The sequence below is a fragment of the Lates calcarifer genome, linkage group LG15, assembly GCF_001640805.2.
Source record: "Lates calcarifer isolate ASB-BC8 linkage group LG15, TLL_Latcal_v3, whole genome shotgun sequence".
NCBI classification, from domain to species: domain Eukaryota; kingdom Metazoa; phylum Chordata; class Actinopteri; family Centropomidae; genus Lates; species Lates calcarifer.
In genome coordinates, this window is record NC_066847.1 from 12,253,141 (window position 1) to 12,272,826 (window position 19,686).

Genomic DNA, 19,686 nt, shown 5'->3' on the forward strand with positions numbered 1-19,686 from the left:
TTTGGCCTTTGTTTTTTTTTCCCCCTCTGTTAGATAACTCCTCCACCTCCCCTACCTCCAGTGCTGAAAACACAGTATAGGTATTGAATAATCGTTGTTAACCTTGTCTGCCTCTCTGTTTCTTACTGACCCTGCCTCCGGGTGTGTGTGCGTGTGTGTGTGTGTGTGTGTGAGAGAGAGAGAGAGAGAGAGAGAGAGACCAATCAGAGAACCCAAAGCCTTTGTTTGTCACTACCTATAAACTTCACTCTGTTCCTGGTTATGAAGCTTTGGCTGCACTGTTTTGGTCTGGTTCATCATTAAGCTTCTTCATTTCTGTTTCAAATAAAAAATGTGTGTGTGTGTGTGTGTGTGTGTGTGTGTGTGTGTGTGTGTGTGTGTGTGTGTATCATATTTTAAACTTTACCTCTCAGTTCACTTTGAAATATACTTACATGAGTATGGCTTATAGTCTAAGGAATAATGCTAGTACAGCAGCTTTTAAAGTTTTACTGGGAATTAATTTAGTGTGCTTTCATCCCTCTGGAACATTTTCAACAAAAATGACATAATGTAGTGTTCACAAAGGTAATAATTATTGTAGAACTACTGCATTGTGTTGTATTAGACTGACCAGGTGTTATTTTGTTGACCCCTGGTAAGAATGCAAATTAACTATATTACTTACATTTATTTTTAAGCATTTTGGCTGCATTTTAATGCCTTTGTCAGAGGTATTGAGAGTAGAGAGATGGCAGGAAAATGAAGGAATAGAGATAGGGAATAACATGCAACAAAAGCAACCCAGTGGGAGTCAAATTAGGGACATTGCAGGTTTACGGTCAGCATTGTGACCACTAAACCATAAGGGCTCCTCATTATATTCAATTTATTTGAGCAATTGCACAGAAAATATTATGGACTTATGCATATTGCTCATGACTACCTTATGATTAGACTGCACAAGATGTTGTTTATGTTGTGATTGATTGCCCATTTGTATTAGTGGTCATTTTTATTACATGACGTAATCTTAACTTCCAGGAGATTGACAATGTCTGTTTTCACCGAGAGCATGAGCCTTTTCTTTGGCCACAGAAAAGATAAGATTGAAACAAAATGGATGCACCTACTTGGATTTTGCCCCTTTTTCAAATCTGTCAAATTAGATATTGATGTTTTGTGTAATTGAATCCTTTTCAACACTTTGGTGTCAAAATACATCATTAGAACTGACTCCTTTCAGATAATTCAGCAAGGACTCAGGCACCAACAACATTATCTGTTCATCCAAAATGAAACAAACTTTGATCTTTGTACAAGTGAATTACTAGATTGGAAAGAAACAATACTTGGTCATGCAAAGGATCAGAATAGTTTTTTTTAAATAGTTTTACTTTATATTGCTCTATATAGTATACTACCATCTCTCACTTTGCCTCACATTGCTCTCCATCTGTGAGAGATTAAAATACTCCCCCCAGGCTCACAATTAGGCGATCAGAGGGCTATCATTCCGCCCCAATAGGCTCACAAGGTCAGCGTTATACCAGGAGAGGAAACAGAGACAGCAGTCAGCGGGGGGACAGTCAGTCTGACTGATGTCACAAACGAGGGCTGTTGACTTGATGTCAGATTTAAAACAATAAGTATAATGTACCTTCATGCTAAAGATAGTACATTGTTTCTTACAGATGATGTTGTACGATGAAAAAAATTTGGGTGCAATCAAGTACAGTACTGGATGTACTATAAATAAATTCTAATACTCACAGCACATTTCTTATCAGTTCCACCTGTTCAATGACAATTAAAAACAAAAGCTCTGACTCCCCACAGGTGAAAGTGTTGTATTCCTCATTAACAATCATATCTGACAGATGATGTCAACACGTGTTAGAGTCCCACACTGCCCCACTGAACACGCAGATGGAGTGATAGTACCATCACCAGTCATTCTGACAGACAGAGGAAAGCCAGAGGTCACCTTGACTGTGGAGTTCATCTTAACACTTTACTACTGTGTGTAGCACTGGGTAGTTTAATCTATAGCAGTACATCATATTTTATAAGCTGATCATATATTTTAGCTGTCTACTGACTACACTGAAATTAAATCAATTGATCATAATCAGTTCTGTGACTGTAAGTTAGTTAGAAAAATATCCATCCACAGCATCTGTGACAGGTTGCCATTTCTGTATGAATCTCTTGATATTGCCATGTTGAGTGTTAGCAATCCTCTTTGGAAATACAAAATTTAACGAGAGTTAAACTTAACTTTGTTGCCATATTTTCGAGTATTTCAATAATCTGGCTGCATAATGGCAGGAAACTTATCCAAACTTAGATACAGAGAATATACATATCACACGTGGATGTTCTTGGTGGTGATTTTGGGTAGGGAAAATTAAATTTAAAAATGCTGACATTTCACAATTCACTGTTACACAAAGGTTTGTTATGCTATACTTCTCTACTACTTCAACACCTTATTACTTTTCCTTTTCTTTAAATGACAAATCATTATGAAAATGCATTTATCGTAACAATGTTTAATACAAGCATGCATCACTTTAGTGAAGTATTTGTCATTTAACATATCTGAATTTTTAAAGGGAATATTAGTAACAGAGTACCACTGGTGACTTAGTGAGGTGACCGTCATGTGTTCACGTTTGCCCTCCCTACAGGCAATAACTCACAGTTATTTGACTCTGCATCTGCGGTCATGTATGTGTGTGTGTGTGAGGGAGCTCACACCAGGATGAACATCACATCTATTGATCAGGCTAATGTGGGGAGGAAAGGCTGCAGGCCACAGCAACTGATCAATATCCCTCTAATTACATGGGGCACTGAGTGTGTGTGTGTTGCTGGAAGAGTGTGTGTAGGTGGTCCCCCCAAACTCACGGGGTTGTATATATAAATGCTGTCCCACTGAGGAACTGCTCATACCCACAGATCATAGCTTGCACACACATTTAAACAGTTAGTTCACACAGTCACCTTCTTTACTTTAACATCACATTTACCAACTCTCCCTCTGACAGGTCATGGATGCGGATAAAGAGAAGTGGTAAGTACACTTGTATTTGTTTTTGCATGTGATGTTGGATTTGCTGAGAGTGGTTAGTTAGTTTTGTCATGTGAATCTTGCCTCTCCTCTCCTTTCTTTTGCCGTCCATTGTTTTCCATCAGCCCCTGAAGCCACAGAGCCACCGATAGGTGATCTCAAATGTTAATAGGATCTCTGCTCCTCTGAGTTAGTGACTCCCTCCCTTAGAGGCCTTCCTTCTTTTGTATCCCCTCTTGTGATGGACAGGCTGTTCAGGTTTTTCATCATTATACTGTCCTACATTCAGCCTGAAACAAACTTACTGACTGTGTGGTGGTTCCACCATTTGTCTCTGTCACTCCCTTGTTTATTCTGACTGCATTGTCTCTCTTATCTGCTACAGGCATTTCAAGTCGGCTGAGGCTCTGACCAGCTAGAGGCTGTGTGATATGTTTGATATTCGGTTGTTCTCGTGCTTTTTCATGTCAACTAAATATCAGACATATTCCTACAGAGTCTGGCACTGACTTCTGATCCTTTTTGCTGTTCCACTGAAACAAACACCTACATATTCAGATGTTCAGGTAAATAGTTTAGGGCAGTAAACTTTGCAAGTGGTGTATTATTATAGTATATCACTGCAGTATTAATATTTCTTCAGTTAATCACTGTTAAGAAAGCGTAAACATACTTTATTCATGTGGTAGTGTCTTCAAGTAAAACATTAACAATTATGTATTACTTATTAATGTTCTCTTTATGTTCTGAATTATAAAATAAACAAGAAAGTGTACTGAATATCACATGTCACTGTTAACATGCTTTTTCATTCAAACACGTGCACACAATGAGACAATAATCTTTTTAACAGGACTGACAAGACAGACCTTTTTTTTTTTTTTTTTACAAGTATATCCTGCTCCATCATGAGCAAACAAACATTATTACTGGCGTCATACAGGTCTGTGACATCAGGAATCCTAACAAAGCCATATCTGATAACAACCGGTCTAACCAGAGCAGGGGGAAGGCAGCTGTTTCACCTCTTCTTTTTTTAATTCTTGCTACATCTTATACACAGCAGCCGTTTTCATTCTTCAGCTAAACTCACCAAACCTGCTTCTGTTATAGTAGGAATGTAAAAATAATGACTTTTAAAAAAAATCCACAAATAAAGCTTGACAGCATGTTAACATCATTTACAGTGATTCATCACCGTCTCAACATTCTTGATTCATTACCAACTGCATCAGACATAGTGAGCCATAAGTTTCAGTTACTATTTTTAGTCTTTAATGAGTTGATTTTACATAGAGGCAACATGCTTTTGGACCGTGGGCTAATGAAACTTCCTCCTTCCCAGTCAATGAATTCTGTAAAAAGCATTTTTATTATGTAATAGACCATTTCCAAAGGAAGCGTAATAAGTTACATCCTTCAACAAATCCACAAAATTAGTCTATTTGCTGATGATGTAATTTTATTTCTTACAGACCCAAAGCAATCTCTCACTAAGCTACAAACCTTTCTGAACAACTATTGCATAATATCAGGCTACACTGCCACTGTCGCCTAGTGCTTGCTCATGGTGGGATTTGTTGGGTCTCTCTCTGTAAATACCTATTTTAAAGAGTACAGTCTAGACCTGCTCTATATGAAAAGTGCCTTGAGATGACTTGTTGTGATATGGCGCTATATAAATAAAATTGAATTGAATTGAATTGAAAGATAAACTATGAAAAAAGCGAAATACTTCCTCTAACTAAAGTTGACCAAACTGATTTATGCCGAACATTCCCCTTTAAATGGGCACCAAATGGGTTTACTTATCTGGGTATCCAGGTGGATAACAATCTGAAAAACCTCTTCAAATTGAACTTTCCTGTACTGATCCAAAAAATAGAAGGAGACCTCAATAGGTGGACAGACCTGCCCCTCACCCTATACGGCAGAATCAGCTGTATAAAGATGAATATTCTGCCCAGAATATTGTATTTATTTCAATCACTTCCCATCCCGGTCCCAAATAACGTTTTTAAAACCCTTAACAAAAACATAAATGAATTTATCTGGAATCATAAAGTACCTAGACTAAGTCTAGAGAAATTATCATGGGACTACAAGACGGGCGGCCTCCGACTACCCAGTTTAAAATTCTACTATTGGGCAGCACAGATGAGATTTCTCTTACCTTTATTTGGACAGGACCCACAAATCAAACTGTATTATCTCGATGAAGAGGGGAAAAGTGATGTCATTTATAAATGGGACACCAAAAGTATTACCAGTAAAACCAAGAATCCACTTACTATCCACCTGATCAAATCTTGGCACGAGGTTCATAAAAGCATTGGACTAAATGTTGAATTATCACCCAAAACTCCCTTGTGGAAAAATAAACTCATACCAATGTTCTCTGACAACAAAATTTTCAAGTTATGGCATGATAAAGGAATAAGGTACTTTGAACAATGCTATAATAACGAGATCTTTATGTCCTGACCTGGGCACTACAATATATGAGGACCTATGGTCTAATTTATGTCAAAACAGCTTATTTACCACCATGAATGCCAGATTCAGATTGGTCAACTACAATTTTCTTCATCAACTTTACCTCACCCCTTAAAAACTACACCGTTACAACTCCTCAATTTCTAATACCTGTTAGATGCAGCATTACTGAGGGTACAATGGTACATTGCACATGGCAATGCACCAAGGTGACCACATTTTGGCATGACCTATGTGACACATTAACTAAAATCAGGGGCACAGCGATTCCATTGGACCCGGGATTATGTCTCTTAGGAAATGTGTCAAATTTGAAACTGAATCAGAACTCCAGGAAATTTATTGACATAGCTCTCACGGTTTCCAGAAAATGCATCGCACTTACCTGGAAGTCAGACTCCTCCCTCTCTATATCAAAATGGATATCAGAAATGAAAGCCTGTTTACCCTAAGAGAAGATCACATATTCCATAAGGAACAAGTATGACATTTTCTTGAAGATCTGGCAACCTTTTATTGAGTATATGGAAACATTACCTCTAGCAGCTGTGGACTCTCTATAAACCTTTTACTGGTGCAATCATAAATTAGCAATAATGTCCAGGTACAGTATTTAGGATATCTTAATCTCATTTTACTAGATTTTTTTTTTAGACCTACCCTGCTTATTTTATTTTATTTTATTTTATTTGTATTTTATTTTAATTTATTATATCTGTATTATCCTACTATTATTATTGTATCACTTACATTTTGCCTGTGGGAATGAGTTGTATTGTTCTGCATATTTGAAAACTTCAAAATAAAATATTCTAAAAAAAAAATAATAAGTTACATCTTAATGTGTACAAGCCTGTGGGAGTGCTGGCTGGAAAATGAGTGGCACTGATGTGAGAAATAATATGCTATGTAATCAAATTAGTCACTGTGTAAGAGAAGAGTTCATGAAAATGCAGCCAACAAATGGGAATCATAAAATGAAATATGCTGCTGGAACCTGCTGAAAATGTGAACACATCTGAACAGGAGCACAGAAGAAGACGCTCTGCACAGTGTGTGTGCTGTAGCACTAGAGGGCGTCTGGGTTGAGTGTATGACCCTGTGCAGCTCATCTGACCTGTAGTCACATCTGAGGATCAGTTTAAAGGCCTGACTTTAAACCTGTTAGAAGGGAATTAGCAGACAAAAGTTATGTCCTTATTTTGTTGTCATTGCAAATACATTCAATGTGAGCTGAAATGGATTGTGTGTTCACTGAGGATAGGTTAAGTTTTGAGAAAGCCTCTGGGCATTGTGTGCGTATTTGTGTCGGTGCATGTTATCTTAGGATTCAGGGTGGTTTAGTCAAATAAATCCCAGCACAAAGAAGAAAACCCACCTTGCAACACAAAAAACATGCCTCAAATTTAAGCAAGAAGCCCTCAAATATCATGCCCCCCGCCCCGCTGCAGAAAAAACAGCCACACACACACAAAATGACGCAAAACCAGACCATGTCAGAGTCCTTTGATAGGAAAACTAAAGTTCACTGAATCATGTAAAACCATAGTCAAAAACTTGTAATTTGTATGATGATTCATTAACAATAATACATGAAATTGAATTAAGCAACTGATGTGCATCAATGAGTTAGATGATTAGTCAGTCAGAGACAATTATCAAAAACATCCTCAGTGTCTCTATTCAAACACTGTAGAAATAAGATAAAGACAAAAACAAAAAAAAAAGGTCTTTGTCAAATATGCTGACATCATTTTCTTTAAATGTCACAGTAAAATAAGTTTGTGCATCTGGATGCCAAGCAGGGGTCAAAGGTTCATGTTTATACTTGTACACATGCAGGCAGCTTGTGTGCAGGACAATAGGCCACTGACTGGCTGTCCTATAGATGCTGTCACCAGTGTGATCTAATGATAGCTTCAAATGGCACACGCCTGAGACAAATGTTATCTGAAAGGGTGCACACTGTATACTCTGGGGCACTTTCTATGGAACAGTACAAGGGGGAATGACGAACATTGTAATAATAACATTGTAATAATGTGTGTGTGTGTGTGCAGATATACAATAGCAATTAATGAGGGGGTGGACAAATAGCAAAGAAGAAGACAGTGGAAATGAACGCAGCAATAAAGATGTGCTGGTGCAGTATAAATATCTGAGACCACGGGGAGAAAGTGCATCAGTTTGAGAGTGGCACTGGAGACAAGACACAGTGAGCCAGAGGCAGAAACAGAGGGAACAGAAAAAAGCAATAAGAGGGTGAATGAAAGCGAGACACACAGACAGAGAAGAAGTGAAAGAAAATAAAGCAACGGAGGGTTTTTATTTAACATAGCAAAAACATCACAGCAGGTAAGACACAATCTGGCATTTCTTTCACCTGCATATTAGAATTTATTTTTCTAACCTGTGTTTTGCTTTTTTTTTTCTTCCAGAAATGGCAAAGACAGCGGGAGGAGAACTCTTGGCATTACTCTTGTTCCTGAGTGCCAGTGTGCCATGTTTTTCTGTGTATAACAGTGGGGAGTGCTTCTTCAACACCAAAGGTACAATGTGTATGTGTGTATGTGTGAACATAATGGTTCCTATAAGCTTATACATGTACAGTCGTGGAAATTAAGTACTGTAAGTAAATATACTTAAATACAATTTTGAGGTACCTGTACTGTATTTTATGCTACTTTGTATTTATGATCACTTCATTTCAGGGAGGATTTTTTTTTGTTGTTGTTTTTATTTAACAATATTTGTTTGGCAGCTGTAGTTCCTGGTTACCCTCTAGATTCATATTGTTCAGTGAAAACATATTATGAGTTCATAAAAACTAGATGCATGGCTTTAGAATAAATTACCCAGCAGTATAAATAAGCTCCACCTTGACTGACATAACAAATTTATATCATTTTTTTCCTGTTTGTTTTTAGTGGTATTGTTTTGTTTTTTCCTAATATTGTTTTTAATGTTGTTTTTTTTTTTTTTTTTTAGCTTTTCTTCTTCTACCTAAATAAAAGATCAGAGTACTTATTGCACTACTGTATATCTCACTATAACTGATATGTTTCATTTTCAGGGAGCTGCGAACATATGGGACAGGTGTATGGGATAGGGGAAAGCTGGATCACCAGTGACTGTTACCAGTGCGTCTGCATGGAGCCTTTTGGAGTTGGATGCTGTGACCAGTGAGTTTAAATACACGCAAAAAAGTACTCTACATATTTTAGTGTAGCATATGCTTTAATTTAATTCTGATCTTCTCCACAGTGGATCTAAACCTGTGGACTATCCAGACTGGTGTGAGATCATCCGTAAACCTGACTCTTGCACCAGTGTTGCTGTGATGAGAGCCAACCATAAACTTCCATGCCTCTGGGGACGAGATCGTCTTAGACCAGCTGCAGGACAACCATGGAAATCTGACAATGATCCTATATTTTGAGTTGAGTAATTAATATAAGAAATAAAAAATGATATAATAATGAAAATGCAATATAGCAATATGTGATGTTTATTTTGAATTCACCAAATAAAGATGATGAGTTTTGTTTCATTATGAAGTTATGTGACTAAACCTGGATGCTGGATTTTACAAAAAAAATTCTACAAATAACTTCCACAGGAATCATCTGTTACTTCTGTTTATATCTATCATTTCATATTTTTAAATTGTGTTGTAGATAGTTGCTGTTGATGAGTCTGTCTGAATGTCTTGTTTTATTGTTTAATGTTTTATTTCTGCTTCATGTTTTAAGATTCAGTAAAAACTAAATGTCTAATTCCTGGTTTTGTCAGATGTGATACTTATTATTATACTTAATAAATAAAAATGTTAATATATTTATCAGTAATTATTTCAATCAGTTACTGGCCTACTGTATAATTTATTGACGGAGTAATGTTATTCAAAAAAAGAGAATTAATACTGAGCTGTTCCAAATCTATGGCTCTGTTAAACACTAATTGTTGTTCTAACTGGAATTCATAGAGGCAAGACCTAAAGAGAGAACTAGCATTGGATCATTGACATAAAATTACCCACTGGTTTTAGGTTTTACATCAAATTTAGTTAAATGTACATATGGCACTGGCTGTTATTTTAGTTGTCTTTGGAGAAGGTCCAGGTCAGAATTGAACTCCAAAGTACAGCTTCACTACAATCTTATCTATCCATGCTTCATATTTGATCACTGGGCATAGTTTTGAAATATGGTTTTGTATGTTCACTATGTGTCAAGACACTCCGGGGAGGGCCAGTGTGTTGATACACTGGTGTATCTTTACAGTGTATTTCCTATATTCATTAATATGGGCATCCATTTGAGTTCCCTGCTAATTTATACTTTTGTTACCCTGCCATGGATGAAAGTGTATTTTTCTTCACTGTACCATTCAGTTTTCCTCTCCTAAAGCACCACTGGGTGTAGGGGACACCCTGAGGAGTTTCCTGCTTGAATTCACAGTATTAACTAACATAGGCGAAGTCTAATTTTGGATAGGTTCACTGACACGGAGTGAATGAGATATGTGAAACTTTTATTTTGAAAAGGTCGCAACGGCGCAGTGTTTGTACGTCATTGGATGGCGCGTTGTGAGTGTCCACCTTGTTGAGATTTTGGATAAATAGACTGGTTGCTTTAAAGTGTTGTTTTCCTCCCCGACTGCCGATTTTAATAAATGAAGAAGTGACAAACAGCAGTAAAATGTGGATCCTGACACCCCTGCAGCCTGGAGGTAACTTTGTCTTTCGTTGCTGACATTTTAACGCTAGCTAACACAGCTAGCTGCTTAAAGTTTACATTTAGATGGAGTCAGCTGTGATATAGTGTTCAGTGTTATACTTATGATTAAAATAAGTAAACGTAGAGAGTAGAGTTTGATGTTTGGCTGAAGGATTGTTAAAAACTGTGTTCAAAGCAAATTTAACTTATCAGTTTATTTACAGGTAACAGTAAAAAACATAACGGTAACTTTAATATAAAATCAAATTAACATTAAATATAACAGTACTGTGCAAATATTTTATGCAATAAAGGGAAAGGATTGTGATGCTTTTAATTTTGCGAATAATAACTAAAAAAAGTTCAGTGAATAGGAAGAATCGAAACAATATCTAGTATCTGATGTAACTACCCTTTGCTTTCAAAACAGTAACTATTCAGCAGGGACTCTTGCACAAAGTTTAACAAGGTATTTGGCAGCATAGTTCTTTATGACTCTGGCTGTGTGTTTGGGCTCGTTATGTTTATAAGTTATATAGACGTTACTATATATCAGCAGGGTTCACCTCACTGTGGTGTACCAGCATTTAAAATGTTATTCTGAGGGTTAATACTATGCAGACTAGGCCTGAGACCTTAATGTAGTCTACATAGTATTATCCCTCAGAATAGCATTTTAGATGCTGGTACACCGTATTGAAACTGTACAGTACAGTAATGCTTTATGGTTCTCTTGTCCCCCCTCAAATATTGGTATATAAATGTGGCACAGTTGAGTCCCACTAAAAGTGAGTCTCAGTGCCCTCACTCTTAGTTTGGTATAAATTTCATATGACAGTTATAAGAGAAAAATAATAACTTCCACATATTTTATCCAAAAATCACATGAAATTGACTGTCACCCACAGGTGAGACCCACTATCTCCTCGCCAGGAAAGAGTACGTGGTGGGGCGCAAGAACTGTGACATCCTTCTTACCAATGACCAGTCCATCAGCAGGGCTCACGCTCACCTTACTGCTACTGACCAGGTGAGGGAAAGATGGGAAATTAGGGGATGGTAAGGCCAGAGAATTACCATCCAAGGACACTGGACAATTAAACCAGTAACTCCAAATATATATAGATGACTGCACTGAAAATGTGGTGTTATTGTTTGTGGATCCTCAATATTTTAATTTGGTGATATGACCCACATCTTCCAATATTGTGCCAAATAGATGAGATTTCATCTGGAAATTGTTTACCTGTGTAATGGCAGAGGGTGGTGCTGTTGCACTGGTTTTATGTAAGTGAGGCTACTTAACTGTGGTCACTGACTAATGTAATATTGGGATTGCATAAAAACCCTGCAGCCTTTGCAGAGTAATACACATGCAAAATAAACATACACAAGTGTGATTTTGGGGTAAACATTCTGATACGTGTTGTTGTTCTCCAGGGACTTAAATTGAGCACTTGAAGCAAACAGTCTTAAAACTCAAAAGAAAAGTTTATGTAACCATTTAGCCTCCACCTTTTTTCTTGTTTCTAATCGTTAATATTAAACTTATTGTTATAATTAATGTATCACATATTTTTCTCATCCAGAATCCTCTGGATATATTTTTTGATGAAAATCTTTTTTGTCTCTCTGTTTACTGCGTGCACTTTGATTCATAAATTCATAAAACTACTGTGCAGTATCATCTTAAAGTTATTCTACATCCGTTGATACTGAAATAAATTCACCTTTCCTTTGTTTCACTGCTGCCTGCAGTCCTGTCCATTTGCTCTTATACTTAAGGCTTGATTGATTTTCTGAGCTTAGGATGGATTTCCATCTCAGGCTTAATTTGAAAGGTTGGGTTTCTCATTAATACGTGAATAATTGAACAGGAAGGTGTAGGTTGGTTTGTTTGATGGATGAACATTTTCATGGGTTGATCTCATGTACTTTCCTTGTAGATCCTGACTTTGAAAGACACCTCCAAGTATGGCACTTTTGTCAACAGCCAACGTCTGACAGACAACACACCAGTGAACCTGAAGTCTGGGGACAGTGTGACATTTGGGGCTTTTAACAGCAAATTCAGGTATGTAACCAAAACAAGAGCACAGACCACAGACTCACTGACTTGTGCCATCACTTAATTTTATTCCCTCAAAACTCATAAAATGGCCGATACAAGCTCCAGTTAACACAGAGTCATTCTAAAACTACTGCATTGCATATCTCTTTCTTGTCTTTTTTTGTATCAGTGTGGACCATCAGAAGCCAGTGGTGTGTTCATCATGTTTGGACAACGATGGCAAGGCATCGCTTTCTCAGGCCCTGCTGGCTTTGGGTGGAAAGCTGGTCAACACATGGACTGAGGATTGCACCCACTTGGCCATGCCTTCTGTTAAAGTCACCATCAAGGTAACGACCAGACGTTCCATCCTCACCAGCATTTGCAGTGTGTTTGCCCCTGAATATGTGCTGACATGACTTGTGCATTTTCCTAATTAGACTATCTCTGCTCTGCTGTGCTGCCGTCCCATCGTGAAGCCAGAGTTCTTTTCAGAGCTCCACAACGCCGTTCAGCAAAAACTGCCACCTCCAAAACCAGAGAGGTACAATCCAGTTCACCCTCATCATGTATATACATGGCCTACACTGAACCAAACACTATCTCATCTGTGCTGATCATTGTTTTTTAAGTTTCATCCCTGAGATTGATGAGCCCAGCTTGAGTAAAGAAGACGTTAATCTCAAAGTGATTCCAGGTCGCAAACATCTTTTCACTGAAAAGACCTTCATATTCCTCAGTGCCAAACAGGTTTGTCTGCTTCTTCCTTAGTGATAATCTAATATTGTTGTCATGCTCTGCAAGTTAAAATTTCTCTGTAATTATCCTCCTCAATCAAAGATGATAAAACTCATGAGAGTTACATCAAAGAGCACTCATTAATGGCTTTATATGCTCATGACTCTGCATGTTTTTCAGCCAATAGCTTAAAAAATGACAGAAAGTCACATGATCTTGTGAGCTTCATGTTCATCAGCTGAGCATCAGTTACCAGGCAGTCGGCAGCTGGGGATCCTTGAGGAGAATCACTGTTCCAGTGGAGAACCTGGTTTTCCCAAGAGCTGCAGCTAATGATAATTGTCACTTCTATAGGATTTTTATTTTATTTTTTTTTTTTTCTATTAGTTATTTTCTAGATTACGTTGTGAATTGTCTGTAAAATGTCTAGAATAATGACAAATGTCCATCACAAACTTCAAAGCCAAGAGTTTTAAATGAATATGCTTATTCACATTTCAGCATTTTACGTGATGTGCCTTTGCTTAATGTTTGCTGCTGTAGCATGCAGCTATGAATCACAGGGATGAAAACCCGAACCTCCAGATGAGGTCAGATGCACCTGAGGTCATGTGCAGATTATGAAACCTCATCACAGACAGCAGACCTGATACGTACTGTCTTGCTTGGCCTTACTGACACTGTATGATGTCTTATAGATGTTTTAAAATATCTCTTATGTAACATGACCTCCATACATTCATTCACTGTACATCAGTACAACAACACTATAGAATATCTCCTGGAACAAATGCTTTTATAATCACTAAAATATTTATGGATCACTCAAAGGCCTACAGTTAGAACAACAATAGAAGAGATGCTCTTTAGCTTCAAGTAGAGTAAAACTAAATGACAGGATATGTAAGAATTTCAGTAGACAGATTAACACTGCTGCTCTTCTGTGTTGTTTGCAGCTGAAGCGTCTGAGTGCAGCAGTGAGTTTTGGAAGGGGCAAGAGCCAGCTGCTGGAGGAGGGCTCCCTGCCCCGGGACCTGCTGGAGTCTCCACAGAGCTGTGTGGTCGATGTGATGACGGGCAGCTCCCAACCTCTGCTTTCATCCTCTGCCACAGATTGGGCAAACTCTGTGAAGAACATCGTTGAAAGGTTTGCACAAAGTCTTGTTCTTCCGTAGAAAATTACTGAGTGGTTTGTGAACACTAGAAAACCCCATCTGGCATTTTTCCTTTTTCCACTGACAGAAAAGGCCTGCGGGTCATCCCAGAGTCTGAAATAGGTTTGGCAGCCATCTATGCTTCCTGTGACAAATACTGCAATCCGTCCAGTGTAATGCCAGATTCAGGTGAGCGGCCAGACAGAAAAGCACTGAATGCTTTCTCTATTTTTATTTTTGCTCGTGTCAACATTTTCTTTGAAGTTTCTACCTTTGTTTGTGTTTTAGAGTCAGCACCAAAAGTGAAACCCAGAATCCCAAGTGCTTCGCTGTCACAGAGCGTAGCAGTGGATGAGACCGTGTTACCTGCAGCGTCTCAAAACATCACAGCATACGCAGCGAACACAGAGCCGTCAGAAGGGTACAGACACTTCAAGTTCTGAAATCTGAAGTTGTGAACTTTTCATTCTTCTGTCCAGAGAACCTGTTTAATATGTGTAATTTTACACATTTGACAGCTTGGAGCTATGTAAGGTGGCCGGGGTGACAGCAGTGGGAGAAACTCCTGAGAAGAAGCAAAATGGGAACGCCAGCCGCGATCGTGGATCCAAAGTCAAAGCAGAGAGGGTGTCTGCCCAGTGCGTTGTGGCTGACACAATGAGCTCAGCGATCGGTGCAGACTCACAGAGGAAGAGGCTCGAGTCCAAACTGACAGGTAGCTGCAAGAATGAAGCAGAGATGCACTGATGAATCTTTTTCCCTTTCTCCCCATACTGATTCTGACAACTCTGTTACTGAGATATACAGATACCAGTCCAGTACCGGTGTTCTGTTCAGTTATTTGTGAAACTGATGGGATTATTCGGTGGGACATCACATGCAGTATCTGTGTCTACAAATCATTTCTTTGTAATTGTTATTGTTAATAATTGAGTCTTTGTCATGATGAAAAACAAACATTTTCTAGGGCCCCTCCTGAATTGTTCAACAATATTTTTGGCTTTAGTAAGTTTAGAGGGTCTCTAAGAGCATGGATTAGGACAAAGTGTAAAATATGGATTGGTCACCTCTGGCGTATACCTGATGCTGTTAATCACCAATGGTGTAACTGGCTCCATTTGTCCAACTAGATCGTCTGAAATATGCTCATTCAATAACTTAAAAGTACAACATGTTTATCAGTGAGCTTGGTAGCTTGGTAGAGGCTGTGGTAGGTGGATTTTGACACTTTTTGACAGAGAGCCTTTTCCTCCTGCTTCAAGTGTCTACGCTAAGATAACCATCTGCGGGCATTGCAGACAGACACGTGAATGGTAACAACCTCATCACCTCTCAGCAGGAAAGCCAATCAATGCATTTCCCAAAATGTTAAAACTATTACTTGAATTCATTGTCGTTAAGAGCTAAATCTCTGTAACACTGTAAGAAACATTCTTGACAGTAAATGTTTTTACTTTACCTTCAGGTGAGGGGAGTAGTGGCGTTAGGTCCCAGCCAGCCTCTTCTTGGACTAATGGCGGCATGAAAACGTTCCTACAGAGGCAGTCTCCTCAGAAACCAAAACTTCCTGCACAAGCTTCCCCACAGAAACAATCAACTCTGACCAGTTTCTTTCAGCCAGTCAACAAGAAAAGGTAAACGTCTGCTCCTTGAGCATTTAGAGAACAATTTGCATGTTGTGGCCATGGTAATGCAGTGCTGACTTAAATCAGTGCGCCAGTTAAAGTAAAACTGCTTACCCAACAACAATAAACATACCTTAGAATGACTACAGTGAAAGTAAACACAATGTTTACTTCCTGCAACCATCAACAGTTTAGAAAATAGATGGATGGATAAAGTTTCTAGCCTCAGCAAATTGATTTCATATCATTGTGAACAGTGACACTACAGTAAGCATTACCTGTAATAGCATTTCCTAAATGGTCTTGTTATACAGTCTTTTCTGATATTTACTAAATAAGATGACAATCTTAAATCTTAGTGCTAACATGTTTAAACTACAGAAATATATCTATACCCACTTCTTTGTTTTATTCTCTCTTTTAGGCCTTTGGACGAAGAGTTCTCCACTGAAATGTCAGAGCCAAAGCGGCCTGTACTGGCATCATCCGTCAGCAGGGGACAGACACCAAACATCTCAGCCACATCTAAAGAATCATACTCACGTTCTGACAGACTCCCTGCAGCCACATCCCAGACTCCACTGGGGTCAGGAGCTGATCTGTTTACAGCACCATCAGAAGCTCCGTCACACAGGGTCTCCCACACTGCCCAGGAGGAGCCACGGAGCAGAAAGAGGAAGGAGATGGAAGCAGAGATCGAGATGGAGGAACTGGAGTCCATTATGTCTGAAGATATGGATTTCTTTGATGAGCATCCCACAGGCAGTCGAGGTCTGCAAGCACAGAGAGTGGTGAAAAGTTCAGCAGAACAAAAACCAGATTTAGCAGATGCTTCGTCTTCAAGCAAGAAGCCACGCCTCCACGTAGAGGACAGTGGGACCAACCGAAGGCCACTGGTGGACCCAGAAAAAGAGACAGGTTCCCATAAGAAGCATAGCCAGAAATCTGAACAACATATTGTCTCCATCAAGACAGAGCAGGTTGATCCTTCAGAATACATGACAGCTAATCGTGAATCCAGCAAACCTCCAGATATGTCATCTGCCAGCAAAAGTACAAACATACAGCCTTTTGAAGATGACGATGTGTCTTTCATTGAGGTGAGGAAAGAAGATTTACACTCAGTTCATCGGCATTTTTTTCTCCATCCAATAATAGAGTAAATTAAAACTTTAACTGTCTCTGTACATGACATGACGACTGCTTGACTTTGTGGTTTTATATGCAATTATGTTTCACTGTTACTGCCAATTTATCACCCTTTGTGTTCCTGCAGGACTTAGATCTACTCAAAGCAGATATTTGCGAGCCTAAAGAAGAGACTAAGACCCCTCTGAAACCTGTTAAGATCAAACAGGAAGTCCAAGTAAGTCGTTTGTTCTCTAGCTTTTGTATATTTGTCATCAGCGGCCATCTCAGTTGGATACATCAAACTCAATAAAGACTTTTTTGTGTTTTTTTGCAGGAGTCCAACATTAATGAAGAGCTTCCTCAAAAACTGGTGTTGGTGGAGTTTCGATGTCTCACTGTGAGCGCACCTGCCCATAACAAACCAAAGGAGAGGTTGATGTTGGGCAACGGCTGCATGAAGAACTTCAAATGTTTCCGCAAGGTCAGATTACGATGCAATTTACACAAGCCTCAGCTGAAATTTTCAAACAGTACCTAAATAAATGATAAAACTCATACACAATATGTAATGCTTATACCTCCATGTATCCCCACAGATTTAGACTATATATTTTGACTTCCTCTTCTATTGGTTGGGTGTAAAAAAAATCCAGTAAAGTTAATGAATAAAAGCAAAATAGAATTAGATTTTTAAGCCAACCAATATATGCAGATTAGGGTTTTTACATTTATTTTATTCAAACTTTCTTCTTATTTCTTATATGAATTTCCACATATTTGCATATATTTACAGAACCGAGTGCCTGGTGCAGAGGGCTCACTCCACATCATTGGAGGGTCTGATCTGCTGGTTCACAACAGAGGCAAGAACACCGATCTGGATGAGTGGCTGAAAGATGCAGCTGAGGTAACTTTTGTTTCTCTCTCTCTGTCTCTCTTCTCTGTGATCTGTTCGAGCCCTCCATTCATGATTACGTTTGTGTTTGCTTCAGGAGGAGCGTCAGAGCAGACGGGACCAGTCCATAGGAGATGACCTCTTTAGGTGAGAGAGAGGATCTTGTTTTCTGTCAGAAGATGTGAAGTAACTTTGTTATCTCCCTCACAGTATGTGAAGAACCAGTCACATGTTTCTGTCATTAGGTGCTGTTCACAGTATTAATTTACAATTTAAATAGCAAGGCAGGTAGGTAGGATTATTAGTTAGAGCTAGCTGATCAGCAGAAGCCTTCAGGGGCTCAAAATGTTGGACCTGATCTGAAACCGACCTATGGAGAACCCACCTGAACCCAATGTGCAAAAATTCATCTTTAAAAAAAAAAAGAGAGCACTGATCCATAGAAGGTCAGAGTACAGCCACACCTGAACAGAGGAAACACCAACATGGCAGCAGCATAATATGCTGTCAATTAACAAGCAGCCACAGTTTAAAAAAGCACTAATATAATAATAACGTCCTAAGAAAGGATTTCAAGTCATAAAGAGAAAAAATAACTTGATATATTCCAAAAACTACTTTGTAGAAATAACTGAATGTCCTCTTTTTACCTCCTACACCAACAATACAATATTCTGAAGCCAAGGACAGAAATTAATACTGTGCTAACCAATTTAATATTTGTGAATCCAGTTTTTAGAAAGTAACCTCTCATTTAATGTCATAACTTCTTTATTTAGGTCATAACTTAAAGTTTGTCATTTCTTAAGAATTCTGAATCAAACACAACAAAGCAAAATTATAGACTAACATTGGACATTGAAATTTGGGTACTTAACACCTTTACTTGACACTGTATTGAGTATGTATGATCATCAAAATAGGGATTCAGCAGAGTCTGTGCAGCCTCAGTCATTATAATCAGGTGCAGACAACATAATTAACTGAGAATCATGGACATGGGGCCTCTGTAGCTTCAGTTTAACCAATCAGGACAAAGTAATTCTTTCGTCACAGCGGTTGCCAGGGTAACAGGTGATGTAAGCTGCCACCGCCGCTGCTGCCGCTGCTGTTTTCTTTGACTAAGCAGAATAGAGACAGTCTGAGATTGATTTTGTGTGTGTGTCAAGACTGAGCTGTTTGATCACTGAGTCATGCTCAGTCAGTCATGCGTAGCCGGGGAACAGACTCTGCTGCTAAGAAAACAATCCGGTATTTTTCTGGTAGGACTAAACGGAGTTTCCAGACGTGGTTTATAGGAAGTCTGTTTGCTTTAAGCTGTTCAAACAGTGTCCGTGTTTTACAGCGCTTAATTTGGGCTGTTTTTATGGTTTGTCCAAAATGCCACTAAGGACATTGAGGAATGATGCATGAGGAATTTTAAAAGCCCATCCTGACATGCACAGACCTATGAGATAAACTCTTTTGTGCGTGTGTGTGTGTGTCTTCAGGTACAACCCCACAAAACTAACCAAGAGAAGATGAAATGCCTTCATCTTGATATTCTCCACCAGTGGGGATTCATTTCAAAGACACGGGAAGTATGTCAAACTCCATCAACACCATATGAAAAGGACTCCAGAAATAACTTCATAGATAACTCTTGTTTTCTGTATCTGAACTATAATGCTGATAGAGACAACAGGGAGTTAATGATTCATATCTGCTTAATAATCAGAAATGATTTCCACTGTTATAGTTTTCTGTTTTTCTTGTTCAATCTCTCTTATTAACTATTTAAATCCCTGACAGCAAGCAATGTAACAAAACAGTCTCTATGAGTTC

General features: G+C 38.6%; 2 protein-coding genes across 2 annotated transcripts; both read left to right on the forward strand.

Moving 5' to 3' along the window:
• The first annotated feature begins 7,750 nt into the window (after positions 1 to 7,750).
• On the forward strand, positions 7,751 to 9,344 carry msmp2 (microseminoprotein, prostate associated 2). The gene is made up of 4 exons (XM_018686107.2): positions 7,751 to 7,906; positions 7,990 to 8,100; positions 8,625 to 8,733; positions 8,816 to 9,344. Exons 2-4 carry the CDS (start codon positions 7,992 to 7,994, stop codon positions 8,988 to 8,990), a joined length of 393 nt encoding a protein of 130 aa, XP_018541623.1. The 5' UTR covers positions 7,751 to 7,906; positions 7,990 to 7,991; the 3' UTR covers positions 8,991 to 9,344.
• Positions 9,345 to 10,116: 772 nt separating this feature from the next.
• nbn (nibrin) lies at positions 10,117 to 19,597 on the forward strand. Its single transcript, XM_018686114.2, has 17 exons — positions 10,117 to 10,282; positions 11,178 to 11,299; positions 12,216 to 12,343; positions 12,510 to 12,669; positions 12,760 to 12,863; positions 12,952 to 13,069; positions 14,014 to 14,204; positions 14,300 to 14,400; positions 14,500 to 14,632; positions 14,730 to 14,926; positions 15,677 to 15,845; positions 16,261 to 16,936; positions 17,113 to 17,202; positions 17,302 to 17,448; positions 17,761 to 17,874; positions 17,960 to 18,009; positions 19,353 to 19,597. The coding sequence occupies exons 1-17, from the start codon at positions 10,252 to 10,254 to the stop codon at positions 19,384 to 19,386; spliced, it is 2,565 nt and encodes an 854-aa protein (XP_018541630.1). The 5' UTR covers positions 10,117 to 10,251; the 3' UTR covers positions 19,387 to 19,597.
• The last annotated feature ends 89 nt before the right edge of the window (positions 19,598 to 19,686 follow it).

Coding starts and splice junctions, on each gene's coding strand:
- msmp2 (XM_018686107.2), top strand. CDS start 7,992: ATGGCAAAGACAGCGGGAGGAGAACTCTTGGCATTACTCTTGTTCCTG. Junction 8,101..8,624: donor GTGCTTCTTCAACACCAAAG/GTACAATGTGTA, acceptor TTTCATTTTCAG/GGAGCTGCGAACATATGGGA. Junction 8,734..8,815: donor GGAGTTGGATGCTGTGACCA/GTGAGTTTAAAT, acceptor TCTTCTCCACAG/TGGATCTAAACCTGTGGACT.
- nbn (XM_018686114.2), top strand. CDS start 10,252: ATGTGGATCCTGACACCCCTGCAGCCTGGAG. Junction 12,670..12,759: donor CTGTTAAAGTCACCATCAAG/GTAACGACCAGA, acceptor TTTCCTAATTAG/ACTATCTCTGCTCTGCTGTG. Junction 17,449..17,760: donor ACTTCAAATGTTTCCGCAAG/GTCAGATTACGA, acceptor ATATATTTACAG/AACCGAGTGCCTGGTGCAGA.